The 26,642-nt window shown below is 43.3% G+C and overlaps 2 protein-coding genes across 6 annotated transcripts in view; one reads left to right on the top strand and one right to left on the bottom strand.

The window, feature by feature from the left end:
- The first annotated feature begins 5,732 nt into the window (after positions 1-5,732).
- The window catches only part of Gtf2e2 (general transcription factor IIE subunit 2), a 48,538-nt gene continuing 27,628 nt past the window's right edge, over positions 5,733-26,642 (top strand). The window contains exons 1-2 of one of the 5 annotated variants that reach the window (XM_028877184.2): positions 5,733-5,834; positions 11,000-11,169. In XM_028877184.2, coding sequence (XP_028733017.1) covers positions 11,004-11,169 — 166 coding nt within the window. In that variant the 5' untranslated portion in view covers positions 5,733-5,834; positions 11,000-11,003. The other 4 variants (XM_028877185.2, XM_037211684.1, XM_037211682.1 and 1 more) reach the window with 4 other exon arrangements.
- On the bottom strand, positions 17,780-25,958 carry Smim18 (small integral membrane protein 18). The gene is made up of 2 exons (XM_028877186.2): positions 25,668-25,958; positions 17,780-18,586 (listed from the first exon to the last, which is right to left on the bottom strand). Exon 2 carries the CDS (start codon positions 18,549-18,551, stop codon positions 18,264-18,266), a length of 288 nt encoding a protein of 95 aa, XP_028733019.1. The 5' UTR covers positions 18,552-18,586; positions 25,668-25,958; the 3' UTR covers positions 17,780-18,263.

The raw sequence follows: 26,642 nt of genomic DNA on the forward strand, positions 1-26,642 counted from the left end.
TTTAAAAGTGACAAAGGAAATGATCAGACCACTCATAGAAAAGAACCTTCAGTGGCTAATATTCTTCAAAAGGAAGTAGAGGTGTGTATTGGTGATAGAGTGTTGCCTACATTGCTTGAAGCCCTGGTTCAATTCTCAGCCCTGGGGGTTGGGAGTCAGGACAAGAGTTCAACCTCCTCATCAGTCAGGCAAATAAAAATCCATGTGAATGATGGAGAGATGTCTCAGTAGTTAAGAGCAATGGCTGTTCTTTCGGAGGACAGGAGTACGGTTCCCACCACACACATAAGCTGACTATTACTATTTGCCTATTATTCCAGCTCTAGGAGATCTGATGCCTTTTTCTGTCTTCTGTGGGCACTGGCACACATGTGAACACACACAATACATATAAGTAAATAAGTAATATAAAACTGTTTTAAAAACTGATGTAAAGAGAAACCTGTAGGGTCTGGGGATGTAGCTTAATTGACAGTGTTTGCCTAATGTGCTTGAAGGCCTGTGGTTGATCAGAGTGTTTAAAGTCTTTAAAGAAAGAAGTGTTAAAAATAAAAAGCAGCTAAATTGGTGCCTGCCACCTGTTTCTCAGGATGATGCAATTTTAGCCTTTGGGACTGTTTTTCTCATATTGGATCTGTTAGGTCCAAAGGGGACACCCCAAAATGGCAGTGCCACTGACAGTGTCATAAATGACAGTCTGGGTTCTTGCTCAGGCTGCTCTCTGACGGGGTAAACTGAGGATTGCCAGCAGATAAACCAAAGCCTAAAACTAGCGTTCCTCAGAAACCTGGGAAGTGGGTTTCTGTTTGTCAGGAAGAACATTACTTCCCTTCTGCCCCTACAGCCCACCTCTGGCAATGGAGCATCTAGTTCCCTATCAACACGTGCCTGTAACACACATCAAAATCCCCACCCACACTGTCAGGCCTTTCTGGCCTAAAATTCTCCCCTCCCCGCAACCCAACTTCTAGGCTGTTCCCACTGACACACTTCTTTCCTCTGCTATCTGTCTCTTCAAAACTGGCAAGGCTTTCTCTGCCTTTTGCTAGTCTCTCTGTCCCAGAGACAGCCGTGAAAGTTTTGAATTTCCCTAATAAATCTTTCCTTCTACTCACATGTGACATGAATTTTAAAAGGTCATGAATGCTAAAGGTCTTATAATAAAACAAACAAACAAACAAAAAACAAACAAACAACAAGCCCCAGATATTTGGGTGAAAGCTGAAAGATCAGAGAAACAAAATAAGCCACAGCTAACCTCACCTCGCCAACTCCTCAGCTGATCCTGTTCCCATGAATCCTCAGACTGAAAGCCTCTAAGTCCTCACCCCGGAGGGTCTCCGTTGAACTGCTGCTTAGTTCCTGTCTCCTCAGGCTTTATATACGTTCTCCACCCAGCCATGTCACTTCCTGGGATTAAAGGTGTGTGTGCTTTCCAAGCAAAGGCATGAGATCTCAAGTGCTGGGATTAAAGGTGTGTGCCACCACTGCCTGACTCTGTTCCCAGTGTGGCCTTGAACTCACAGAGATCCAGATGGATCTTTGACTCCCAAGTGACAGGATTAAGGGTGTGTGTCACCACTGTCTGGCCTCTATGTCTAATCTAGTGGCTGGCTCTGTCTTCTGATCCCCAGATAAGTTTATTAGGGTACACAATATATTAGGATACACAATATATTAGGGTACACAATATATTAGGGTACACAATATATCACCACACTCGTGGACTGATCTAGTTCAGTGGTTACAGAGCTCCCTTGCTTATAGACCCCAGCCTACTCCCCTCTACACTCCATCATTTCTCTCTCAATCTCTGAGTGTATCAGTCTGATGGCTATTCCTGGTCATCAGCTTGACTGTGTCTGAATGAACTATAATCCAAAAATGGAGGGCACACTTGTAATCCGGATCTTGAGGCTGGATGACACACACCTTTAATCCAGACGTTGAGGCTGGAAGGCACACCTTTAATCTGGGCCACACCTTCTCTGGGAATACTATATAATGGAACTTCAGTCAGCACATTCATTCCTTCTTCGAGATCCCAGCAGACCAGCTGAGACACCCAGCCTCGTGGGACGGAGCAGCTACTAGTTCTTGGACTTTCCATTCATAACTAGCCATTGTTAGACTGCCGCCTGTAAGTCATTCCGTAAGTTCGGTGACTCTAGAGAACCTTGACTGATACAATCAGGTGGGAAAAGTTCTGGTTCCAATCAATGTTTATTGTCATGAAGTTACATTTCCTGAGGGTGCAGGGGACCATCACAGAGGTGTATCACAAACCTTCTAGAGTGAAATTAAAAGGTCACACAATAATAATTTTTGATATTATTTCCACATTTTAAATACAATTTTCAGGCATAATTTTATTTAATCTTAACCATTGTCTAACTTGAGTAACTCATTGTGGCAGTACTAGAGATGCAGAGGTTTATTTATTTATTTTTATTTTTTTGGTTTTTTGAGACAGGGTTTCTCTGTGTAGCTTTGCACCTTTCCTGGAACTCACTCTGTAGCCCAGGCTGGCCTGGAACTCAGAGATCGCCTGTCTCTGCCTCCCGAGTGCTGGAATTAAAAGCGCGCACCACCACTGCCCGGCCGAAGTTTATTTTTAAAATGTAATGAGAGCCTTCTCAGAACAGTTGTACTTGACCCAAAGACCAAGGGGTCCAGATACTCTGGTGAGTATCTGAGACAGAGGTCCCTGGATTAGTGTCTCACCCCAGTGATGATCAAAGACACAGGTATTCACAGACATAAGGAAATCAGAAGCAAGCGGAGCCGGGCGGTGGTGGCACACCCCTTTAATTCCAGCACTTGGGAGGCAGAGGCAGGCAGATCTCTGTAGACTAGGCCTACAGAGTGAGTTCCAGGACAGCCAAGGCTATACAGAGAAACCCTGTCTCAAAAAAAAAAGTAAGGAAAAGCGAGACACTCCAGAGAGTGGGAGGGGGTCCTAGGAGAGAAAAAAGCCTTTACTCTCTTTGTCAAAGGGCTTTTATAGGGCCATGGCAGACATTGGAGAAAAGCTGAGGCAGCTGCTGTTGAGATCCCTGGGCTATCAGAGGCTCACCCACTGGAGGGCCATACACGCTATACATGTCTTCCTGGCCTAAGCAGGGAGGTGAGCATGTGCTGTTAACCCGCACCCAGCTCAGGTAGGGTGGAGGAAGCCCCCTCTGTCCACCTCTGGCTCCAGCTCTGTTAGTTTTTAACCTCGATTGTTTGCACGCTGTTAGTCACTTGGTTGCACCTTAGCCCTAAGACCTTGCAGGTGTTGCCGGTGCCGCTCATTATACTAAGCCTCCCGTTCCCACAGCTGAGACCTGGCTGTCGGTAGCTGTTCAGCTAACTCCTCGTCTGCAGCATCGCCAGATCATCTGCGTCTCTTTCCACATGTGGGTTGAAGCCTTCTTAGACGCCCTCTTTATTAACAATTTGGTCTGTTACGAAAAGCTTCATCAGAAGCAGGGGTATGTAAAAGAGCAATGGTACCACGCACACAATCCCCAGGAGGGGTTTCCTGGAAGCTAGCTGGCCAGCTTGATGATACTAGCTTTGACTCTGAGCTTCTGTGTTTTCTTTTTTGTCTTTGTTTTTTTTTTTTTTTTTTTGAGACTGTTTCTCTGTGTAGTTTTGGTGCCTGTCCTGGAGCTCGCTCTGTAGACCAGGCTGGCCTCGAACTCACAGAGATCTGCCTGGCTCTTCCTCCAAGTGCTGGGATTAAAGGCGTGCGCCACCACCTCCAGGTGCTGTTTCTTGTTGGGTCTGCTTGGCTACCTCATACCCACCTTCGAGTTGGTTTCTCATCCCTACAGTTTCTGGTCTGCTGATATTCTTTGCAACCTGAAAGGCCAGTCTCTGTAACATATGTGGGCAACCTGAGGTTTCCACTGGGGACCTTTCCCTTAGTAGCTTGTGCTGGACAGTTTTATGCCAACTTGGCACAAACTGAAGACATCTGAGAGGAGGGATTAAGAAAATGCTTCCATCAGATGGAACTGTAGGCAAGCCTGCAGGGCATTTTCTTCATTAGTGATTGATGGGAGAGGGCCCAGCCCATTATGGGTGAGGTCGTCTCTGGGCAGGTGGTCCTGGGTTCTATAAGAAAGCAGGCTGATCAGGTCATGAGGAGCAAGCCAGTTAAGTAGTACCCTTCTGCTTCGGCTCCTGCCTCCGGGTTCCTGCCCTGACTTCTCTCAGTGATGGACTGTTTCCTGGAAGCGTAAGCTAGTGATTTCACCCTTTCCCCCCAAGTTGCTTTGGTCTTGGTGTTTCATCACAGCAACATTAACCCTAAGACCGTAGGCAAGCATGGCACCAGATATACGCAACAGGGTGGGGTGGTGTGTGCGGTAAAGAAGCTGCCAAGCAGCTAGGCGTGGCGACACACGTCTTTAATCCCAGGAAGTGATGGCAGGAAGCAGAAAGGTATATAAGGCGTGAGGACCAGGAACTAGAGCCTTGTTGAGCTTTTAGGCCTTTAGCAGCCGTTCAGTTGAGATCCATTCAGATGAGGATTCAGAAGCTTCCAGTTTGAGGAAACGAGATCAGCTGAGGAATTGGGGAGGTGAGGTTGGATGTGCTTTGTTCTGCCTCTCTGATCTTGGAAGGCTGGCTTTTGTATGACCCCCAGAAATCCCTCTATAGACCAGATTGAGCTCATTTCTGGATCTTTGGACTGACTTTTGGAGTTAGGAGAATTGTAGTTTCCTTTGGACCTGACAAAGACAGAGCTGTAAAAAGTTAGCTCTTGCATCATTAGTATCCTATTTTGGGGGAGAGAACTGAGACTCCAAGGCAACTTGTACTAATTATTAAACCACAGCTACAGACATCTGAACACTGGCTTAGGCTGTATGAACACTCTAGGGTGCAGGATGGACCCATAATTTTACTCAATCTCCACCTCCTCATGTCCATGAATCAAAAGTTTTGTCTAAGACAATTCACAGGTATGGAAAGAGCCCATGTTCGAAGGGCAGAAGCTGCCCTCTGTTTGAATTTGCCTTTGCTATCTAGGTTTTTTTTTCCCCCACTTGCTAAAGAATAGTGGAGTAACATTCTCTGAAGTTTAGGTGCTGGTGAGTGGCATTTAAGGTAGTCAAAAAAGCCTGGCATGGAGCTCATGTCTGTAACACAGCACTCGGAGCCTGAGGCAGGAGGATCTCTACAGCTTTGAGGCCAAATTCGCCTATAATTCAGGTTCTAGACCAACCAGGGCAACACAGTGAGTCCTTGCCTCAAAAAACAAAAAAAACAAAACAAAACAAAAAACCCTCAATAAATAACCATAAAGAAAATATTGATAATGTTGCCAGTTGGGTTGGACTCCAGAGCTCGCTGGAGGATCTGGTCCTAAGCTCTGACTTTCTGCCAAGAAAAGGCGTTTCCAATGCAGGGCGGTGGTGCATGCCTTTAATCTCAGCAAAGTCAGGAGGATCTCAGTGAGTTCGAGGCCAGCCCGTCTACAGAGCAAGCTCCAGGACAGGTTCCAAAACCACACGGAGAAACCCTGTGTCGAAATCCACCCCCCCAAAAAAAAGAAAGAAAGAAAGAAAGAAAAGAAAAGAAAAGAAAAGGTGTCTTCGCATTCTTCACTAGAGATGTGTATCTTGGCGTCAAGTTGCCCTCCGGTCGTCATGGAGACTTCGCACGCCCCAGCAGGCTCCGCCTCCCTCCTAGAGCAGGGGGCGGGGCGTGCAGTGACGCACGCACGTTGGCGGAGCGGCGTCGCGGTGGTTGCCGGGAGCCAGCGTCCGGCCGCCCGGACCAGGAAGTGGAGGGCGGAGCCGGCTCCGCGGCCAGTGGCTGGAGTCCCCCCTCGGCAGGTCGGCGCGGGGCGGGCGCGGGGCGGCGGCGGGGCCGCGGACGAGGGGCGGGAAGCGGAGCCGCGGTGGGCGGGCGGGCGAGCAGGCGTGCGTGCGGCCGAGGCGGAGGCCGGGAGGCGGCGCGGGCTGCGGGCGCTGAGGTAGGAGCCGCGGCGGCGGGCGAAGCGGCGAGTCCCCCCGGGGGACTCTGCCGAGTCCCGAGGCGCGACGCGGCTTCCGAGTGGACGCGCGTGGACGCCACGCCGCCGCCGCCGCCGCCGAGCCGTTCTCCAAGCCGAGCACCTCGAAAAAGGGGCTCGCTTCCAGCCAGCATTGTCTTTTAGGCCGGAGGTCCACACGGCAAACTTTTGGGTGGGTGGGTGGAAGCCGGAAGATTCCCGGTGCCGCCCCTGGGCCCCGAAGTTTTCGCTAGCGAGTGTGGAGTAGTGGTGGACCACGGCGTCCCCTCCCTCCCAGGGCTGGAGTCTGCCCTGCCTTTTCTAATCCTGCTGAACTTGAGTCGTGTGCTTTCTGCGGAGTCCGAGAGGCGTTTTTCAGATCGGAACGCTTCGGTCCCTTTCCTGGTGCGCCAGCGGAGAAGCCGAAAGATAAGGGTAGACTGGCTACAAGATTGCAGATTCTGGGGTGGAAGGAACTGGGCAGTGGGAGCCTGAAGATTTTCAGTTTTAGTCTCTCAGTATCTATCCCCTGTGAAACGTAGCAACTCTCAGTTGGGGATCCTGTTTGGTGGTTTTGATTGACCAAAGTAATGTAAAGACGTGGGGTGTAGTTTCTCTAGTACAGATGCTGCAAAAGGAGGGAAAATTAGCTGGAACAGTAAAGAGTAAGCCGCTCGCTCTGGGTGCCTTTGTTGGTACCACAGAGACCTCTTCCAGCAGCGACCTTAGTTATGCCTCTCTAATTCAGGTTTTACGTGTTAAAATTAAGGATAACACTAATGCCTAGTCTTTTTAGAGTTGTGGACATTATGTACTGTCAAGTTTTTGTAAATTGTACAGCTTGGATCTGTCCTAAAGTCTTCTTTATTACAAGGCCAGGTTAATAACCTGACCTTACGAAGTAAAATAGAATTGTTCCCTGTTTTAAGAGTTGCAGTCTGCCCGTTTCCTCGTCTTCTCACTTGTGAATTTTTTCTTATTCTTGTTTTTCACGCTTTCCTTCCTCATTCGAATATAACAGTTACTCTTGGGAAAAAAAACTTTCATAACTACTTTCTCACTTTAATAGTTGAGCCAAACATGTACAACATTGATAGCCCTCCCTGCCCCCAGTGTGAAATTGAATTTGAAGCAGTCCTGTAGATTATTATTGCCTGGATGTTAGGAATTGAAACCGAGAGAAGCAGCTGTTTGACTCTTAGACCAAGGATTCTTCAACGTTTCTGACCTGAAGTTCACACTGATTTTTTTCTCATTATGAACACTCTCTTTTTTCTTTTGATGATCAAGATTAAACCCGAGGCTTCATAAAAGCACACTACCACATGCTACTGTCCAGCGAGCTAAGTCTCCAGTCTCCATCTTACTGGGTTTTTTGGAAACAGGGTTTCTCTGTGTACCTCTGGCTGTCCTGGAACTTGGTCTGTAGACTAGGCTGACCTTGAACTTACAGAGATCTGCTGCCTCTGCCTCTCAAGTGCTGGGACTAAAGGTGTGTGCCCCCCCCCCCCAGCCATCTTCCTGTTTTTAATACTCAGTGCATATGGAACCAGTTAGGATTCTTCAGCTTCCCTGAAGATGTGGAAGCGATATTTACTCAGTAAAACCTGAACTTGAGGTTATGATGTTTTCCTAGGCTGGTGACTTTTAGTACTGGGCTTTAGTGATGCGGAGCTCCCAATCCCTAATGAGATCATAAGGGCACCATTGATACTTCATTGTGTACTGGGTTGCTAGGCATTTATGTTCAGTACAAAGGATGTATTAAATGCATTTTGAACTTGAAATATTTTCAGTTTACCATGGGTTTATTAGGTATAACACCATTGGAAGTCAGGGATCCTCTGTATTACTGGTCTTTCCTCTCCTTACTGAACATTAAGTTCAGTACTGTGAAATTCAGTCATAGAGGCAGGTATGAGCTTTTCTGAGACCTGCAGCGTGCTAGGAAGAGTTGAGAAAAGAATTTTTGTAAGATTATTCGTGATTCAACTGTAGTTCTCCTGGTTGTGTTGCAAGTGCTTAAAATTGTAGAGTTTCGTAACTGGGAAGGAGGAAAATGAAATGATAATTTCTGCCTCCTTCCAAATCAGGAATTTTCTGTAGGACTCCTGACCCCCCACCCAGTGTCTTGTTTGGTGCTAGTTGTCCTGGAATTCACTATGTAGACCAGACAGAAATCTGCCTGCTTCCCCTTCCAGAGTGCTGAGATTAAAGGCATACACCACTATGCCCAGCTTCTGTAGACATTTTAAATGCAATAACCCAGCTTTCTTAGTTAATAAGAGAACACTGGTTCTTAAAATACACCATTTCAGCCGGGTGGTGGCGCACGCCTTTAATCCTCAGTATATTGGGAGGCAGAGGCAGGCGGATCTCTGTGAGTTCGAGGCCAGCCTGGTCTACAAAGTGAGTTCCAGGACAGGCACCAAAACTACACAGGGAAACCCTGTCTGAAAAACAAAAACAACAACAACAAAAAAATCATTTCATTTATAGCAGTTCTGGTTTTCTTCCTCCCCTCCCTCACTCCATTCTCACTCATTGAGCCTAAATTTGCTTCCTAATTTCTGCCCAGATTTTTGTTTGTAGAGCACTGGTCCATAGCAGAAATATAATGGGAGCTCCAATTGTGAGCCATGCTTGTAATTAAAATTTGTGTGTATGTGTTTATGGTGCTGAGAATTTAACCCAGGGCCCTATGCAAGCAATGCATGTGTTCTATCAACCGACCTATATCTCCAGCTAGAGAGAGAGAGAGAGAGAATGTGTGTATTTTATCTGTGTGTGTGTGTGTGTGTGTGTGTGTATTTTAGACAGGGTTTCTCTGTGTATATATTTTAAAAAAATATTTAATTTATTGCCATTAAGTTACAAATCTGAATCTACACACTATGGCAATCACTGGTACTTTTCACCACTGGAAATCATGTGTAGGCATGTGGCTACCTAAGGGATATACTGTAGTCATTAAAGAAAAACAAATCAAGAATTTTGAGTACTTTAAGTGCAAGTTGCAAAAGTTCCCTTTGATTTTTATTATATAGATCCCAATAGATAATGTGGACATTACTACAGATTACTGAAGATAACTGTCTTTCAAGATTATTATTAAATTAGTTGCATATTTTGGACTACTCTAGAAGACAGCTGTTAGCACTGGTAAGGCCGCAGAGTTGGTTTAGGGTTTCTCGCTTTTCTATAAAGTTGGCACGGTTATTAAATGTAGCATTCGTGTTTTCCCCTCAGCAAAACTATTTCTGCTGCTCTGTGGCTTGGCAGGAGTGGCCAGGGCACTGTCCTTTCCAGAGCTGCTGCTTGCCTTGCTAACGAAGGTGCGCTCTCCTCATCTAGTTGATAAACTGCCCTCCCTGAAGGAGCTGGCGCACTTCATTAGTAACATGACATGCAAGCGGAAGCCAGATTCCAGGTTACCCTGTAGGCAGATCTCGTGAAAGTCAAAGTATAGTAACACAGGATGTCCTCTGCCCACTGATAATCTCGGCGGCTTTTTTTTTTTTTTTTTTTTTTTGAGACAGGGTTTCTCTGTGTAGCTCTGGCAGTCCTGGAACTCACTTTGTAGACCAGGCTGGCCTCAAATCCACCTGCCTCTGCCTCCTGAGTGCTAGGATTAAAGGCATGTGCCACCACTGCCCGGCCCTCTGCAGACTTCTGAATGTCATTGATTGCCGAAATGGGAGACTCCAGTTGGCATCTGGGTCCCTGAGGAGGCGCTTACTCATGAGATAGTCCTGGAAGTCCTTGTGCATGTCCACTCCGGCCATGGCCATGCCACTTGAGGTGCAGCCAGCCACTCTTCGGACTAGTGACACTCTATGTTTTTAAAAAGTAAAAATTGGTGAAATTGGACTGACGAGCCGGCTTGAGGTGCAGCCACTTAGTTTTAAAAAGTAAAACTCTCGGGGCTGGAGAGTTGGCTCATCAGTTAAGAGCACAAGCTGCTCTTCCAGAGGTCCTGAGTTCAATTCCCAGCACCCACATGGTGGCTCCCGACCATCTCTAGTGGGATCTGATGCCCTCTTCTGGCATAAAGGTGTACATGCGGATTGAGCACTCATTCATAAAACAAATGAATAAATCTTTAAAAAAAAAAAAAGTAAAAGTCGCATTGAGGAGCTGACTAGGCAGGTAAAAATGTGCGCTGTGCAAGCCTCAAGACGTACGTTTACTCCCCGATCTATAATCCTGTTAACTCTAACACGAAGACGAGAGGTGGGGACAGGAAGATTACTCTGAAGGTCCCAGGCCAGTTGCTGTGAAGTGTGCAGAGTGGCAGAATCTCAGAGAGTTGGAAAGCAAGAGCAGGTTCTTGTCCTGGCTTCCACACACTGAGGCATATGTATTCATTCCTGCATCTCTGAGGAGCTGGCACACACACACAATAAAACCTGAAATGATAGTGAAATATGTTATTAAAAAAATAAGATCTAAAAATACTGCTTGCACATGCAATTAATACAGGGCATCCCCTTTGCACTTAACAGGGTTATTTTTGGTGTCAGGTCTTAATGTCTGTGATTTGGAAACAAGGTCTAGTGAGGCCCAGGCTGGCCTTGGGGTATCCAGCTGAGGATGACCTTGAATTTCTGATCTCCTGCTTCTATCAAGTGTGCTGAGTTTCCCAGCATGCACCACTATACCCATTGTTGAGGATTTAACTGGGGCCTTGTATGTGATAGGCTAGCACAGAAGCAACAGCTACATCCCAGCCCTGCGATCTGATACCTATTTTATACTTTATCTGAATTCTGACTAGCACATTTCAGCTATAAACAGGCACATTTAGGACAGCGTAGCTGCAGGGCTTTGGAGAATACTTGTGTTTTTATTGACCTCACTACTGCCATTTTTAAAAAAGGTGAATAAATAATATAAATGCTAGCAAACTAAATTTTTATAGGAACTAACTTGCCAAGGTCTGTAGACTTGGCATGCAGGTTTGAGTGATCTGAATTTATATTAAAGGTGTGTGTTTGTTTTTTATAGCATTATGGATCCAAGCCTGTTGAGAGACAGAGAGCTATTCAAAAAACGAGCTCTTTCCACCCCTGTGGTTGAAAAACGTGCTGTGCCTTCTGAGTTGCCCTCTGCCTCATCCAAGAAGAAGAAAGCAAAGGTCGAACATGGAGGGTCATCAGGCTCTAAACAAAATACAGGTCAGTGGGGCTGTATTGGGACTGTTTGCTTTCTTTTTTTCAGGAAACTAGCAATGGCAAGTTTAGTTTATATTTTGAGACAGGATGTTTTACAAATTAGGATATTAACTTTTTAAAAGTAAAACTATCAGGTCTGAAGAGATGGCCCATTGGTTAGGAGCACTGGCTGCTCTTCCAGAGGACATGGGTTGATTTCCAGCACCCACATGGCAGCCCACCACTATAAACTCCAGTTCAGGGGATCTAACAGCCTTTTCTTGTAGAAGTAACCGTCTGATTAAATAAGACACACAGAGCCAATGCAAAGATGAAAGCCCAAGAGGTCAGAGCTAAGAGCCGTACCCTTCACTGCTGCAGCTATCCTCTTCAGCCAAGAGACCTATTTCCTGTGTGTTTGTCTTTATATAGACTTTTCTGTTCTGCCTTCTCATTGGCTGTAAACCCAACCACATGACCACCCCGTCACGGCCTGTCTGTACAGACCTCCAGGTCTTCTATGGTTGGTATTGAGATTAAAGGCGTATGTCTCCATGCTGGCTGTATCCTTGAACTCACAGAGATCTGCCTAGCTCTGCCTCCCAAGAGCTGGGATTAAAGATGTGCGCCACCAATGCCTGGCTCTGCTAGGGCTTGCTGTTAGCTGTGACCCCCAGGCAACTTTATTTATTAACATACAAATAAAATCACATTTCAGTACAAATAAAATATCACCATATTTTCTGGCCTCCATGGACACTGCGTGCAAATGGTGCACAGACACATGGGGCAGAACATCCACACATGGACACACAGACAGGGCAGAGCATCCACACACGGACACACGGGGCAGAGCGTCCACACACGGACACATGGGGCAGAGCGTCCACACACGGACACACGGGGCAGAGCGTCCACACACGGACACATGGGGCAGAACATCCACACACACACAGGGCAGACACACACGAGGGCAGACACACACACGGAACAACAGACACACACACGGACATGGACACACGGGGCAGAGCGTCCACACACGGACTGTTAAAGGGGAAGAACGTGTTCTGTGATACAGCCAGGAGGAAAGGTGAAAAACAAATCAGAAAGCGCCCTTCCCTGAGGTTTGGACTTATATAACACATGATTCACATTTTTATAATGTAGCGTGGAAATTGTTAGTAAATATGGTGAACTGTTACTACTGTTTTAGAACATTTCCATCATCCCTCAAAGGGCTGCTAGGTGCTCACTCGCAGTGACTTCTGACCCCAGCCCCAGATAACCAGTAATCTCCTTTCTGTTTACATATTTGCCTTTTCTGGACAGTTGCTGTAGACAGACTTGTATATAGAGTGATCTTTTATATGTGGCTTATTTTACTTTATATGTTTTTTTGTTTTTATCCATGTTATGGGGTGAATCAGTACTTTATTGCCAAAAAATATTCTTTGTTCTGTGGATGTATCACCGTTGGCTTATTTATTGGTTGATGGAGTCTGAAATAGGATCTTGCTACATAGCCCAGTCTGGCTTAGAATTCACTAGGTGGGTAAGGGTTGTCTTAAATGCAATAATTCTCCTGCCTCTGCCTCCTAATTGTTTTTATTTCTATTGAATAGAGAACTTAAGAGTGGAATTTCTGGACAATGTGAATTTATCTTTATCTTTTAAAGAAACCATTAAAGTATTTTACTCTTGTGATGTGAGCTGCTTTAATTTCTGTGTGTTAGGCCACTATATAAGGGTTACTTGAACACAGAAAACTGCAGTATCTTGGTAGTGATCTGACAACCTAGGCAGTTACTTCATAACTAACATATGGGTAGCATATACAGAATAGATATACTGGAAAGAGATGACCCATGGCCCAGGATGGACAGAACAAGATAGGGTTCATCATCTTATTCAGAATTGTGGTCAGTATAAAACTGAATTTGCTGGGGGCATGGTGGCATACACCTTTAATCCTAGCACATAGGTGGCAGAGATAGACTGATTTCTGAATTCCAGGCCAGCCAGAAATACATCAACCCTGCCTCAGAAACAAGCATGATTTATGAATTATTTCTGGGTTTTCCATGTAATTTTTTAGGAATATAGGTATCTGAAATCATGGAGAGCAAAAATTACCGGAAAGGGGCTGTTACTCTCGTTTTTATCAAACTTTTTTGAGTTCTCTTAGGACTTAGAACTCTTGTGGCGCTGGAGAGATGATTCAGTAGGTAAAGGGTTTGAGGAATTGAGCTTGTATCTCAAGCCAGGGTACTGGGGAGGCAGAGACAGGATGATGCTTAGGACTAATTGGCCAGTCTGGAAAGCTGGTGATGCCTAGGTTCAGTGAGAAACTTGGTCTCAAGGTTTGGTGGTGGTTGTGGTGGGGGGGCAAGGTGAGGGGGAGACACCACAAGGTGGTAAAGTCCCTTGCTGTGAAACCTAACAGACTTGAGTGCAGTCCCTGAAACCTGTGATGGAAGAAAAGAACAGAGGAATCCTGAAAGTTGGCTTTTGACTTCCATATATGGGCCATGGTACATGCATTTACATACACATATGCACAAATACTAATAAATAAAATTTAAAAATCACCCTTCTTTCTGACGCAGCTTCTATGATGCTTTGTTGTAATAGCATGATTACTGGCTTGCCACTGTCTTTGGCCTAAACTCTTATGTAAGTTCAATAAACGTTTGTTAAATGGCTAAATTACAAGATGAAGTAGTGGGGGAATAGTAGTGTGTATTTAAAAATCTAGAGATTAGGGTTGGCAGGATGACTCAGCGGATAAAGGCGATTGTCACACAACTCTGGCCGCCTGAATTGGATCTCCAGAACCCACATGAAGGTGAAAGGACGGACTCCACAGAGTTGTTCTCTGACCTCACATCATGCGTACGTACACAAAAGTAATAACAACAACAAAATCTAGACGTTAAAGATCCAAATGTGGTTGTACTAGTGTTAGGAATAGTGCCTGGTTACATGGTATTTTATATACTTAGGTATTACAAGCCCTTTATATTAGTATCATCATTTTGAGAATGTTATTACCATAGTCCAGGACTGGCCTGGAACTTACTGTCTAGCCAGTCTTTGTGCCTCAGTCTTCTGACTGAGGGTAAAGGTGTGAGCCGCCATGCCCAGCTTTGTGTTTCTTTGGTTAGTTAGAAAAACATGGGGTTGGGGATTTAGCTCAGTGGTAGACCGCTTGCCTAGCAAGTGCAGGGCCCTGGGTTCCGTCCTCAGCTCTGGGGGAAAAAAAGCAGAAAAACATGTAAAAGATAACGCTTTGTGGATGTGATTGTATGCTGTCAATTAGTGAGTGTTCTTTAAAGTAAAATTAACAGATTTCTACTCCCTTCTCTTTACATAATTATGCACAAAAAGTCATTAGTAGTGGAGATTTAAAAAAAAAAAAAAAGGCCCTTTGCAAACCCTAGCACTCTCCACAATCGCGTAACAGATTTCCTAGGGAGGACACCCCTCTACCTCCCATACACATACCTAGTTACTCAAATAGGGAACTGATTGAGAGAACAAAGTACATACACTATCAAAGTCTTACTTGGTGAACCAATGAGTTTTATTAGGGTTATTTACAGGGGCAGAAAGGACTCAAAAGACAGTTGTATCACCAAAGCTGGAAACCTAGTAGGCAGCTCAACTGGTTGGGGAGTGTCCTTTCCAGATGTCTCAGCTGGTTTGGGCCTCTTCCAGGGAGCTCAGTTGGTCTCTGTTCCCAGGGGGCTTGTCTGAGTGTGACTCTTAGCAGTCTTTACTACTTATATATTTTGGGGAAAGAGAGAGACCTAGTGAGTCTGGCCAGTTTCAGGGACTTCCTGTAGCTGGTTTGAGTTGTTTACTTTCTATCTTGAGCTTCCCTGCAGGATGGAATGTTTTATCTCCAGGAAGATGCTACTCAGCCACAATCCTCTTACTGTATCAGTTAGTCTGCATTTGTCCGGTCTTTGTGTGTATAACCTTAAACTAGCATCTATTGTAATATTAACTGTCAGAGCTGGGGAGACGGTTCAGCAGATAAAGGGCTTGCTGTGTGACCGTGAAGACCCGAGTCTGGATCCCCAGCCCCTTACATAAAGGGGAGACAGACAGGAGGCTCCCTTGGCCTGGCTTGCCAGCCCTTCTTGCCAGTCAGTGAGATCCAGGGTCAATGAGAGCAGTAGAGGAGACACCTGCCCCCCCCCTGCATGCATGCGCACACATACACCAACGCATACACACAAAATAAAACGATGAACTTCAGAAGACAAAATATATTCTGTTTTGTAGTAGTATTGTGGCCTTTTAATCTAGTAAGATGACTGGTATATTTAGTGAAAGGTGTATTTTCATTTTTTTTTAATATTGGAAATGATCTCTGTCCCCTGAGCTTCTTTGTTTGTTTTTTCCTTTTTGCAGTGCTAGGGATTGAACGGAGGGTGTGCAGAGTTCTCAGCCTCTGCTGCCTGCTAGCTTCCTTTTTCAGAGTGAATCTGTTTCATTTACTTTTCTTTGAACAGTTATTTCTGTGTATGAGTGTTTTGACTGTGTGTGTGTACGTATATCACAGGCGTGCAGTGTCTGCGGAGGGCAGAAGAGGGTGGATCTCCTGGAACTGGTGTCACAGACAGCTGTAAGCTGCTGTGGGGATACTGGGAACTGAACCTGGGTCCTCTGAGAGAGCAGCAAGTGCTTTTAACTGAGCCATCTCGGCAACCCCTGTTTCATTTGCTTTTTAAGATGTAGTTATGAACATTTCTTTAACAATTACTTTATGTGTACAGGTATTTTGCCTCATGTATGCCATGCACGACATTCGTGTCTGGTGCTTGGGGAGACCAAAAAGGGCATTTGATTGCCCTGGAACTGGAGTCATAGATATGAGCTGCCATATGGATGTTGGGAATTGAACCTGGGTCCTCTGGAAGAGCAGCAACAGTTCTTAATCCTGAGCTATCTTTCCAGCCCCTAATGTAGTTTTTAAAAATAGCATATAAAATAATGGATTTCTTTATGACCTTTTAAATATGCATGTATAGAGATGATTTATTCTGAGATAATTTCCTAAAGTAAATTTGTAGCTGTTGTTTATGGCTTGAAGGTAGTGTAATGGTTTTCTTAGATTTCCTCAGAGGTAATAGCAAAGCAATATTAAGATTGTAAAATACATTATCTGCATAGCCATAAGAGCACTTGCTGTTCTTGCAGAGGAGCTAGGCTTAATTCTCTGTATGTACATCACCCTCATCTGATGCCCTCTTCTGGCCTGCGTGAGCAACAGGCATACAGATAGTGCACATAAAACCAGGCAAAACATCCATGTGCATTTAAAAATAAGTAAGTCAAAGGAAACTTGTGTATTTCTCTATTTTAGCCGGGGTCTTGCTGGCCTTGGCTTGTGGCAGTCTTCTGCCTCTGCTGGGATTGCAGACATTACACCTGGCATAAACTATCACGTTCTTCTTCTTTTGAAGTTTGTGCGTGTGTGTGTGTGCAGGTCTTCCACGGAATGTGTATAGAGGCCCGAAGTCAAGTGCAGCTGTCTTTCATTGGCGTCCATCTGGAAACAGGGTGTCTTGTTGCTGTGTAACCCGGCTAGCTGGCCCATGACCATAAACTTCAGGAGGTTGTCATGTCTTTGCTATAGGAGCCTTGAGTTCTGGGGATCTGGATTCAGGGTCTCATGGTATGGCAAGTGCTTTACCCACTGAGTGATCTCCCAATCCCAAACTGCCACAGTTCTTAATTGGTCTCGAGTCTCTAATGCTATTATTAGAGCCAGGTGTGGTAGTGTGACCAGTAATCCCCATACTCAGGGAGTGGCGCTTCAAAATGAACCAAACATTCCAAAACCCAAACATGCGTATGTATTCTTTTTATGTATTATTACACTGTCAGCTCCAACAAACCCTTTCCACCTGTCTTTGCAAGTTTCTGTATTGAGTATCCTTAGGTCTTGATAGCGTGAATAAGAGAAGTAAAAATAATGAGCCAGGCATGGTGGCACACATCTTTATTCCCAGTACTTGGGAGGCAGAGGCAGGTGGAGCTCTGAGTTCGAGGCCAGCCTGGTCTACAGAGTGAATTCCAGGACAGCCAGGGCTACATAGAGAAACCCTGTCTCAAAAAGCCAAAAGTAAATAAATAAGATTAAAAAAAATACTGTCTTCGCCGGGCGGTGGTGGCACACGCCTTTAATCCCAGCACTCGGGAGGCAGAGCCAGGCGGATCTCTGTGAGTTTGAGGCCAGCCTGGGCTACCAAGTGAGTCCCAGGAAAGGCGCAAAGCTACACAGAGAAACCCTGTCTCGAAAAACCAAAAAAAAAAAAAAAAAAAAAAAAAATACTGTCTTCAATGAGTTTTAAAATACTGGATTGTAATAAATAGGGACTCGTGCCATGGTGGCACATGCCTGTGATACCATCGTTTTGGAGGCTGAGGCAGTATGGTTGCTTCAAGATTGAGGTCAGCCTGGGCTACATATCAAGGCTATCTCATCCCCTTCTTCCTGCTATAACAAAGGGACTCTGTAGTGGAAATGTCCCCCCTCCCCCAAGACAGACTGTATAGCCCTGGCTGTCCTGGAACTCACTCTAGACCAGGTTGGCCTCGAACTCACAGAGATCCGCCTGCCTCTGCCTCCTGAGTGCTGCGATTAAAGTGTAAAGGTGTGCGCCACCACTGTGAGACCTGGAAATGTTTTACTCGGGATTTAGAGGCACATTTTAAGTAGGATTTTACTATCTAAACACTTGTTTTTAATGTGTGTGACCAGGCACAAGTTACTTTCTTTAGCAGTTAGCTCTGCTGATGTTGTATTTGCCTGGAAACTGGAGTACTGTTGCTCAGTATTCCCTCTGGTGGGTGCTGGGAATAGTTCGTGTAGTTTTTGAGATGCCGTGTTAGGTAGACAGTAGTTCTCATCATGAACTGTGTATTTAAGGAAGGACACACACACACACACACACACACAAGTGCACATCTCACTTGTTTTCTACTGGAAATCTTTGAGCCACTCAAAGTCAGCATCAGTGTTGTCGTAAGGGTTGCCTTCAGGAAATTTCCGTTTTCCTCAAGAGGCAGAGGCCTGTAAGCTTTTGTTTGTCTTCTGAGGAGGGCTAGACCACCTCACTGTCCCGTTTTCGGATGTTGTCCATCATACTCCGGAGAGGGTTGGGCTCGCTTTTCAAGTCCTTCACAGTTTTGTTCTTGGCCCAGCAGCAGCAGTCGAGTGCCTCGTAGAGGAAAGCCAGCACGACTAAGGACACCACGGTGAACATGAACAGCAGCAGGATGACAAAGCAGGCCGTGTTCCAGTTGTCGTGGAACGGGTAGATGGTTTGCACTTGGAAGCCCAGGCCCTGCGGAACAGAGGGCGTGGTCTCGTTCCAGTGACCAGAAGCCATCCTTGGGGCCCCACTTGTTTACTGCGGTTTGGGATCTACACAGAGGGAGAAAATGAGTATTTATAACCAAACTAGAGACCTGTGCGTTCGTTCAGATCTCAGCACTGAAGTTCCTTAGTGGATTCATAGAGTCACCGTGGGCTTGACTTACAGTCTAACAAAAGTAATAACTGAATCAATCACATTTCAAGTTTTTTGTGTTTATGCCAACCAGTAAATTACACCCTAGCTTTTATGGATTTCACTTATTATTAGATAGTATTTGTGTTTAGGACTTTACACACACAGATAGAAGAAAATTTTATGTATGGGATTTACTGCTAATAAAGAGTAAAAACAGGCAGCTTGAAGCTTGACTAAAGCAGTATCGGTGAGCAATTATCCTTGGGAAGTCTTGTCGTCACACTTCGGGTGCTTCTCACCTGGTTAGGGTGTTTCTGTTTCCTTTTGCCTCTTCCGTCAACTTGGATCTGAATCTAGAAATTGTAGCTGAATATAAAGTAACAGGAAGAGAAAAGCCAAATCCTGACAGTTTTCAGTAGGAGGACAAACTAAAGTTTTAGATGAAAGTTGTCTGGGATTACTAATTAGTTGTAGATAAAAGTCTCGAGTGTTTTATAAACCTAAGTGACTGTGGACAGTCATCTTTATTTTTTTTTTTTATTTTTTATTTTTTTTTGGTTTTTCGAGACAGGGTTTCTCTGCGTAGCTTTGCGCCTTTCCTGGAGCTCACTTGGTAGCCCAGGCTGGCCTCGAACTCACAGAGATCCGCCTGGCTCTGCTTCCCGAGTGCTGGGATTAAAGGCGTGCGCCACCACCGCCCAGCGACAGTCATCTTTAAAGTGGATAAGTTTAGGGCTGGCAAGATGGCTCTGGAGGTAAAGACGCTGGCTGCCAAGCCTAATGACTGACTGTGATCTCCAGGTCTGCGTGGTGGAGAGAACTGACTGCAGGTTTGCCTCGGGCCGCCAAGGCATGGGAAATGTGCCCCCCCATACAAATACATTTTTTAAAAGCAGATAAATTGAGTTCTTTAAGAAGTGTCAGTTAGAGCCGGGCGGTGGTGGCCCACGCCTTTAATCCCAGCACTCGGGAGGCAGAGCCAGGCGGATCTCTGTGAGTTCGAGGCCAGCCTGGGCTACCAAGTGAGTTCCAGGAAAAGGTGCAAAGCTACACAGAGAAACCCTGTCTCGAAAAAAAAAAAAAAAAAAAAAAAAAAAGAAGTGTCAGTTATTAATTTCATAAAGTAAGCTAATGAGTTAAATTTGTTTTTATACGAGTAGGCTCCTTCCTTGGCTGCTTTTTTTTTTTTTTTTTTTTTTTTTTTTTTTTTATGGTGGTCCTAAATTTGGTATGTAGTTAAGGATGATTTTGAACTTTGGATCTTTTTTTCTTTGCCTATTTAGTGCTGAGATTATAATAGTGCGTTATAATGTTGTTAACCTGATACTTGTTATGCCTTACATGAGAAGGTGAAGATTGAAAAATTGCTAGTATAAAATACAGTAATTAATTTTCTTTTTCTTTTTTGGAATAGAGTCTCACTATGTAGCCTTGGCTGACCTGGACCTTGTTGTGGAGACCTGGCTGGCTTCAAACTCAGAGGTCTGCCTGCCTCTGATTCCCAAGTGCTGGGATTAAAGGCGTATGCCACCATACCCAGTCCCCCATTATCTTGATTTTTTTAAAAATATTTTAAGGAGTTACTAAATACCTATCCAGTATATAAAAGAGAAGAAAAAAGGAAATAAAAACATGATTTTATTTCCTTAATTCACTGATACTTTTATGCTTTTTCTTTACTACATAGTTGTAAACAGTGTTTCATGTGTATTTACAACAAATGTTAATCACCCACTGTGTACTGAGTGGTTTTTCTAAATTATAGAGATGTCTTTAATTTGTATATTTTGTGTAAAGAAGACTTCAACATAGTACATAAAGAGTATAACCCTGACATTGTTACACACCTGTGATCCCAGCACTTGGGAGACAGATGCAGGAGGAACCTGAGTTTGAGGCCAGCCTGGGCTACATTGGGACTTCCAGAGAGGTCTCAGCTGTACAGTGAGACCTTTGTCATAAAAGCAAGTAAGGCGGGGAGGTGGTGGCACACGCCTTTAATCCCAGCACTCGGAAGGCAGAGCCAGGCGGATCTCTGAGTTTGAGGCTAGGCTAGTCTGCAGAGTGAGCTACAGGAAAGGTGCAAAGCTACACAGAGAAACCCTGTCTCAAAAACAACAACAACAACAAAAACGAAAAACAAGGAAGAGCAAGTGCCCCAAGTTGATCTTCATTTACCAGGGTTGGCCATTCCGTGCCTTACCCGCTTGCTTCTGTCACATGCGTCATTGGGTGTTATTCAGTCTAGAAATATTTCAGCACTTATTTCTAAAAGATGAAGATGTTTCTAAATACAAGCAGGGTGTTATTTCCACACCCCAACTGTGAAGTCATATTGGTTAAATTTGTCTTCCTAATACCAGAATGTTATAACTTTTACCAAAGTTATGTTTTCTAAGTTCTAAATCAAGTTTGTTTTTACAAAATCCAATCTCTCTGGCTAGCCTCTTGCTTGCTTCCTGTATTTGAAGGTTAGATTTATTAGCTGAAGTCATAAGTAAAGGCTTAAATACATATTTTGTGTGAACTTAAGACTTCTGTTTCATGGTACTTGATTACTTTTCATTCTTTAGTGGGTGACAACATGCTTAATGGGTGGTATGTGACCTTTTTTTTTTTTTTAAAGTTTATTTTATATGCATTGGTGTGAAGGTGTCAGATCCCCTGGAACAGGAATTACAGCCATAAGCTGCCATGTGGATGCTGGGAATTGAACCCAGGTCCTCTGGGAGAGCAGCCAGTGCTCTTAACCACTGAGCCCTCTCTCCAGCCCCTAACTGACTTTTATTATTTCCGGGACACATCAAGTTACATCGTCAGTAAGTGAGGTATGCCACTTCGTACTACATTTCATTCAAGCCGTGTCTCTAGACCCAGGATTTCAAAGTGACTTTATCGGGGGCTGGAGAGATGGCTCAGTGGTTCAGAGCACTGGCTGCTCTTCCAGAGGACCTGGGTTCAATTCCCAGCACCCACACGGCAGCTCACAACTAACAACTGTCTGTAATCAGTGCCAAGTGATCTGACACCCTCATTCAGACATACATGCAGACAAAACACCAATGAACATAAAATAAAAATAAATCAAAATTAACCTTATCCTTGGAATGTTCTCTTCAGAGCAAATTTTTTTTTATAATTTAAAATTGATTTTTCTCATACAATATATTGTAATAATGGTTCTTCCCGTCATATGCCTTCTAGTTCCTTCCTACCTTCCCTCCCATCTGGATCCATACCCTTCCTGTTTCTCCTTAGAAAACAGTTAGGCATTTCTGGAATAATAATGAAATAAGATAAAACAAAAGCAAATCGGAATAATACAAAAACCAAACTAAAAAGAGCCAAAGGAATGCACAGGAAACAGATGCAGAGACACACCCATACACGTCAGGTGTGCACACACAGGGATCCCATAAAAACATAAAACTGGAAGCTGTAATGTATATGCAAAGGACTTACAAGGTTCAAAAAAATGCCTTGACTTAACATTATTAGCCAGAGATCCTTCAAGGAAGCTACTGAGTTCCTTTGGTGTTGACCATCTACTGTTGGGCATGGGGCCTGCCCTTAAGAGTGGTTTGTTTCCCCAGTGAAAATCCCTTGGAGAAAACTAAGTTTTCATTCACAAGTGGCTATCAGTTGGAGATAGCTTCTGGGTTAGGGATAAGATGCACCTGATCCACACCCTGTGGAGCACATTTTTATGAGAAAAAAAAAAAAAACAAACAAACCAAAAAACCAAAAACAACAAAACCAAAAACAAAACAAGCTGCCTTGTGCTTTATGGTACCGTTGTCATATAATGCAGTATTAAGTTGTGCCTCTTAGGTTGTGTGGTGTGGATGCCCTAATAGGCTGATCCAGTGTATGTGTTGTTGAGGTCTCTGAGTCTAAACACCATGGACACAAACGTACAAGTACTCAGAAACTTGGTTAGAGATGGAATTTAGGTGTGTGGGTTGTGGGTAGGTGTGGTATATATGTGTCATGGCTAGGTCCTTTTTACCTGGCTTCTTTAATAAAGGTACTTGTCTATGTGACTTTACAATGTTTGTCTTTTGAAACACCTTTAAGATTTATGACACTAGTATAATGTGAATATTCATGCAAGGAACCTATATATTGTCACAGTTTTTATGTTAACATGAATGAATTTTCAGATTTTTTTCTTTTTTTGGGGGGGCGGAGGGCGTTCTGAGACATGGTTTCTCTGTGTAACTCAGAGATCTGCCAGTCTCTGCCTCCCAAGTGCTGGGATTAAAGGCAGGCACCACCACTGCCCAGCTTCAGATTCTCTTTGAAGAGCAGAGGTAACAGTGATGGATAGAAGACCCAGACTTCACCAGAGCCTTGTTTGTGCTAGGAGCTCCCTGCCTTTGCCTTATATCCCCACCCTAGATAGTGAACTTTATTTACATGTGAGACTTCATATAGTCATTATGCTTGCAATGACCGTGGAGTAACAGTATGCTTACCAAAGGGCCTTGTGTGTTTTGCTGGAAGTGTCTGTTTAGAAAGGAGTGTTTATGAGTGGTGGTTTGAATAAGAATGCTCCCCATCGGCTCACATATTTGAATGTTCAGTCACCAGGGAGTGGCACTATTTGAAAAGATTAGAAGGTGTGGCCTTGTTGGAGGAAGTGTGTCACTGGGGGTGGGCTTTGACATTTCAAAAGCCCCTGCCAGGCCCAAGCTCTCAGCTACTGTTCCAGTGCCTGTCTGCCTGCTGCCATGTTCCTCACCACGATGATGGTGCTAAACCTCTGAAACTTTAAGCAAGCTCCAATTAAATGCTCTCTTTCCTGAGAGTTGCCGTGGTCAAGGTGTCTCTTCCCAGCAATAGAACAGTGACTAAGAAAGACCGTGTATTCCAAGCTTAGGTTGTATGTTAGGACGTTTTGCCACTTTCAACAGTGTTGAAACTGGTGAGGAAGTCAAAACATTGTTGCTTTAGCTAGCTCCTCTACATACCTGAAACAAGTCACACCTGTGTGGTAGACGTCACCCCCCACCTTCAGTTTACTGTGTATTCCTCCAAAGTAGAGAGAAGATCCAGTAATCTGTGTGTGTGTTAGATTTAAGGTAAAGACTACATTTTGTGGCAACGGATTTGGTTTAACTAAGCACTCAAAAAGAAGTACACCATCAAGATTTCCTATTCTAGATGACATTTTTCCAGTTAACATGAAATTTGTTCAAGGAAATGCTGTAAGCATGTTATAAAAACTGGGAGAAAATGATTAAAAATAGAAACAATAATAGTCTTATACTTGGTGGATCCTCCCCCTTTATAATTTTATTATAGGAATGGGAAGCCTTAAAGCAAATCATATAATTTTAGGTGGGTTTTATTTCATGTTATATTTGCTATGTTCCTTTTACCTGTTCAGCTTTTTCAAAAGGCCCCAGTGGAATATTTATGGTCTTGTGGTTTTGGGACCCTGGATCACCAGATTAGAAATTATGATTTAGCTCTATTTATGATAAAAAGTTATAAATTGAATTCTCTGGAACTTTTAAGTACACCACTTTGAAATATGATCAGTTAATCATAATAGCCTTTAAATATAGAGCAACTCATTTAATTTAAGCTCTGAGACTCTGAGATAGGGTGTACTTGAAAGATGACTTGGTGAACAGTAACAGCCTCCATTTATGCTAATTATAGACATACTATATGAAAATATAGGCCGTTAACGAATGCTCAAACAATTTGAAATGGTAAGGTGTAAATTAACTTATTTGACAGTTGTTCTCTGTGTTACTTGGCTCCCATATTTCCTGTGGTAAGCAAGAATGGTTTCTAGGTAATTAACCTGCTGTGCTGAACCTGAGAGATGGAGTATCTTGTTACAGCAGCCTTTTGAGTTTTTCAAGATACTGTTTGTGTAACCTGAACGCTGATGAGGAAACAAAAGGAATAGAAATTATGAAAACAGGAGAAAAAAAACCCAAACCTTAGTAGTAGATATCGATAGCATCGAGGTGAAGGGTGGACATTTATTTGGTTAAGTACAGTCTATCGTGGGGAGCTAGCGTCTGCTAAAGAAGATTGTCATCTTCAGATACTATTTACAGAAATTTGGTCGATTACTCTGAGCCAGGAGAATAATTTTACTACATACTATTACTGTTCTTTCTTAACCAGCTTTTCTTAGGACACATTTAATTTTAAGATGTAGTTTATCAAAAATTTGTATGTATCTAATACCAGTTTAAGAATAATTTATTTTAAATTTTTATGTGGCTTATGATGAAAAGATATTTTAAAAGATTTTTGTGTAATAACATGGCTTATATTTTATGGTAAAGTAGATTTTACTGTGAGGAATTATTTTAATGAAGATGTTGGGGAAATCTGATGTTCTATAAATTATCTTTGCTTATAGTATAATACAACTCATAATGATACGTGTTAAAGTGTTTTTAATATAAAAATTATAACTGGTATTTTCTTGGCATTCTTTGTATTAGTACTCAAAGTCAAATACAAATAATTTGAATTATCTTCTCATTTATTAAAATATAAGCTTTCCCATAACTGCTTTTTACCAGGCAATATAATTTGTACATATAATCAGAAAGCTTTAGCCAAGGCTTTGCTATTATTCTAGATTTTTTTCTTTGAGAAACATCCTTTGTTAAGACAGACCGGACTACTGAAATGAATTTGCTTTGAGAAAATGAAATTAGCAAAGACCCAGGTTAACATCAAATGCTTTTGTCTTACTGAAGGTCCGAATAGATCAGATTAGTAGAAAATGTAATGAATTTTCCATTAAGGAACAGATGGTAAGGATGCTTATCAAATAGCACAGGGCAGTCGTCATTTTCATGATAAAATCCTACAAAATAATGGGTTAATACATTGCTTTTATGTTTTCTGTAGGCATAATGCTTTCTGCTTGATTTTTTTTTTTTCATGGTAAAATATTTTCCTACTGCTTCTGAAGGCTATGGATACTGAATAAAAAGGATCAAATAAGCCTACCTCTTGTCTGGAAAGATGCTGCTGAAGCGATGGTATCGTCTGTTAGTAATGCAGTCCAGTGCACAGCCAAGATGGAGCTGTGCTTCTATTGGTTGGCTGTATAATGCAGCTGACTGTTTCCTCTGTGCTCATTTGCATGAAGTCCTGCCGTCCTGAGGAGAGGATCATTCATAAATTGAATAGAGCTGTCTGGGGTATCAGCTGCCACCCCTCTTTTTTGTCTTTAAGCTAATTTTTCACATAGAAACAGATTGATGATTTGTTAGTTTTTTATTTTTTTTCCTATAAAAATTCACATCCCTCTGAATAGTTCAGTGCTGGGGCTAGAATACAGTCTCTAGAGGCAGTTACCTAGGAAACAGCAGCCAAGGTTAACCACCTTGGTAAAGTGCTAACAGGAAATGGATATAAAATCCCATAAATAAGCTTAAAATTAACCAAAAAAATTGTTTATTTTTCCCTCAATATGTTCTCAAGTCTTGACTTCTGGAGTTATGAACAAATAGTGCTTGTATTTGGGAGAAATTTTGAGGGAATAGAAATAATGCTTTAGTTCTTTATTTGTTTTTGTTTTTTTTTTTCCGAGACAGGATTTCTCTATGTAGCTTGCACCTTTCCTGGAACTTGCTTTGGAGACCAGGCTGGCCTCAAACTCACAGAGTTAGTTTAGTTTGGTAGTTTTTTTTTTTTTTTTTTTTTCTATTCTAAATTTTAAGATATGTTTTTAGTGTAACTGACTGTTCATTGTCATTTTTAGTTATGGTGATAAGAGTTTGGCCTAATAACAGAATCAAGAATTATTTTTAATTAAAGGAATAGTTCCTTTTTTGTTTTATTTTATTTTTGTTTTTTCAAGACAGGGTTTCTCTGTGTAGCTTTGCGCCTTTCCTGGAACTCACTCTGTAGCACAGGCTGGCCTTTAGCTCACAGAGATCTGCCTGGCTCTGCCTTCCGAGTGCTGGGATTAAAGGCGTG

The sequence above is a fragment of the Peromyscus leucopus genome, chromosome 17 (assembly GCF_004664715.2).
Source record: "Peromyscus leucopus breed LL Stock chromosome 17, UCI_PerLeu_2.1, whole genome shotgun sequence".
Classification (NCBI taxonomy): Eukaryota; Metazoa; Chordata; class Mammalia; order Rodentia; family Cricetidae; genus Peromyscus; species Peromyscus leucopus.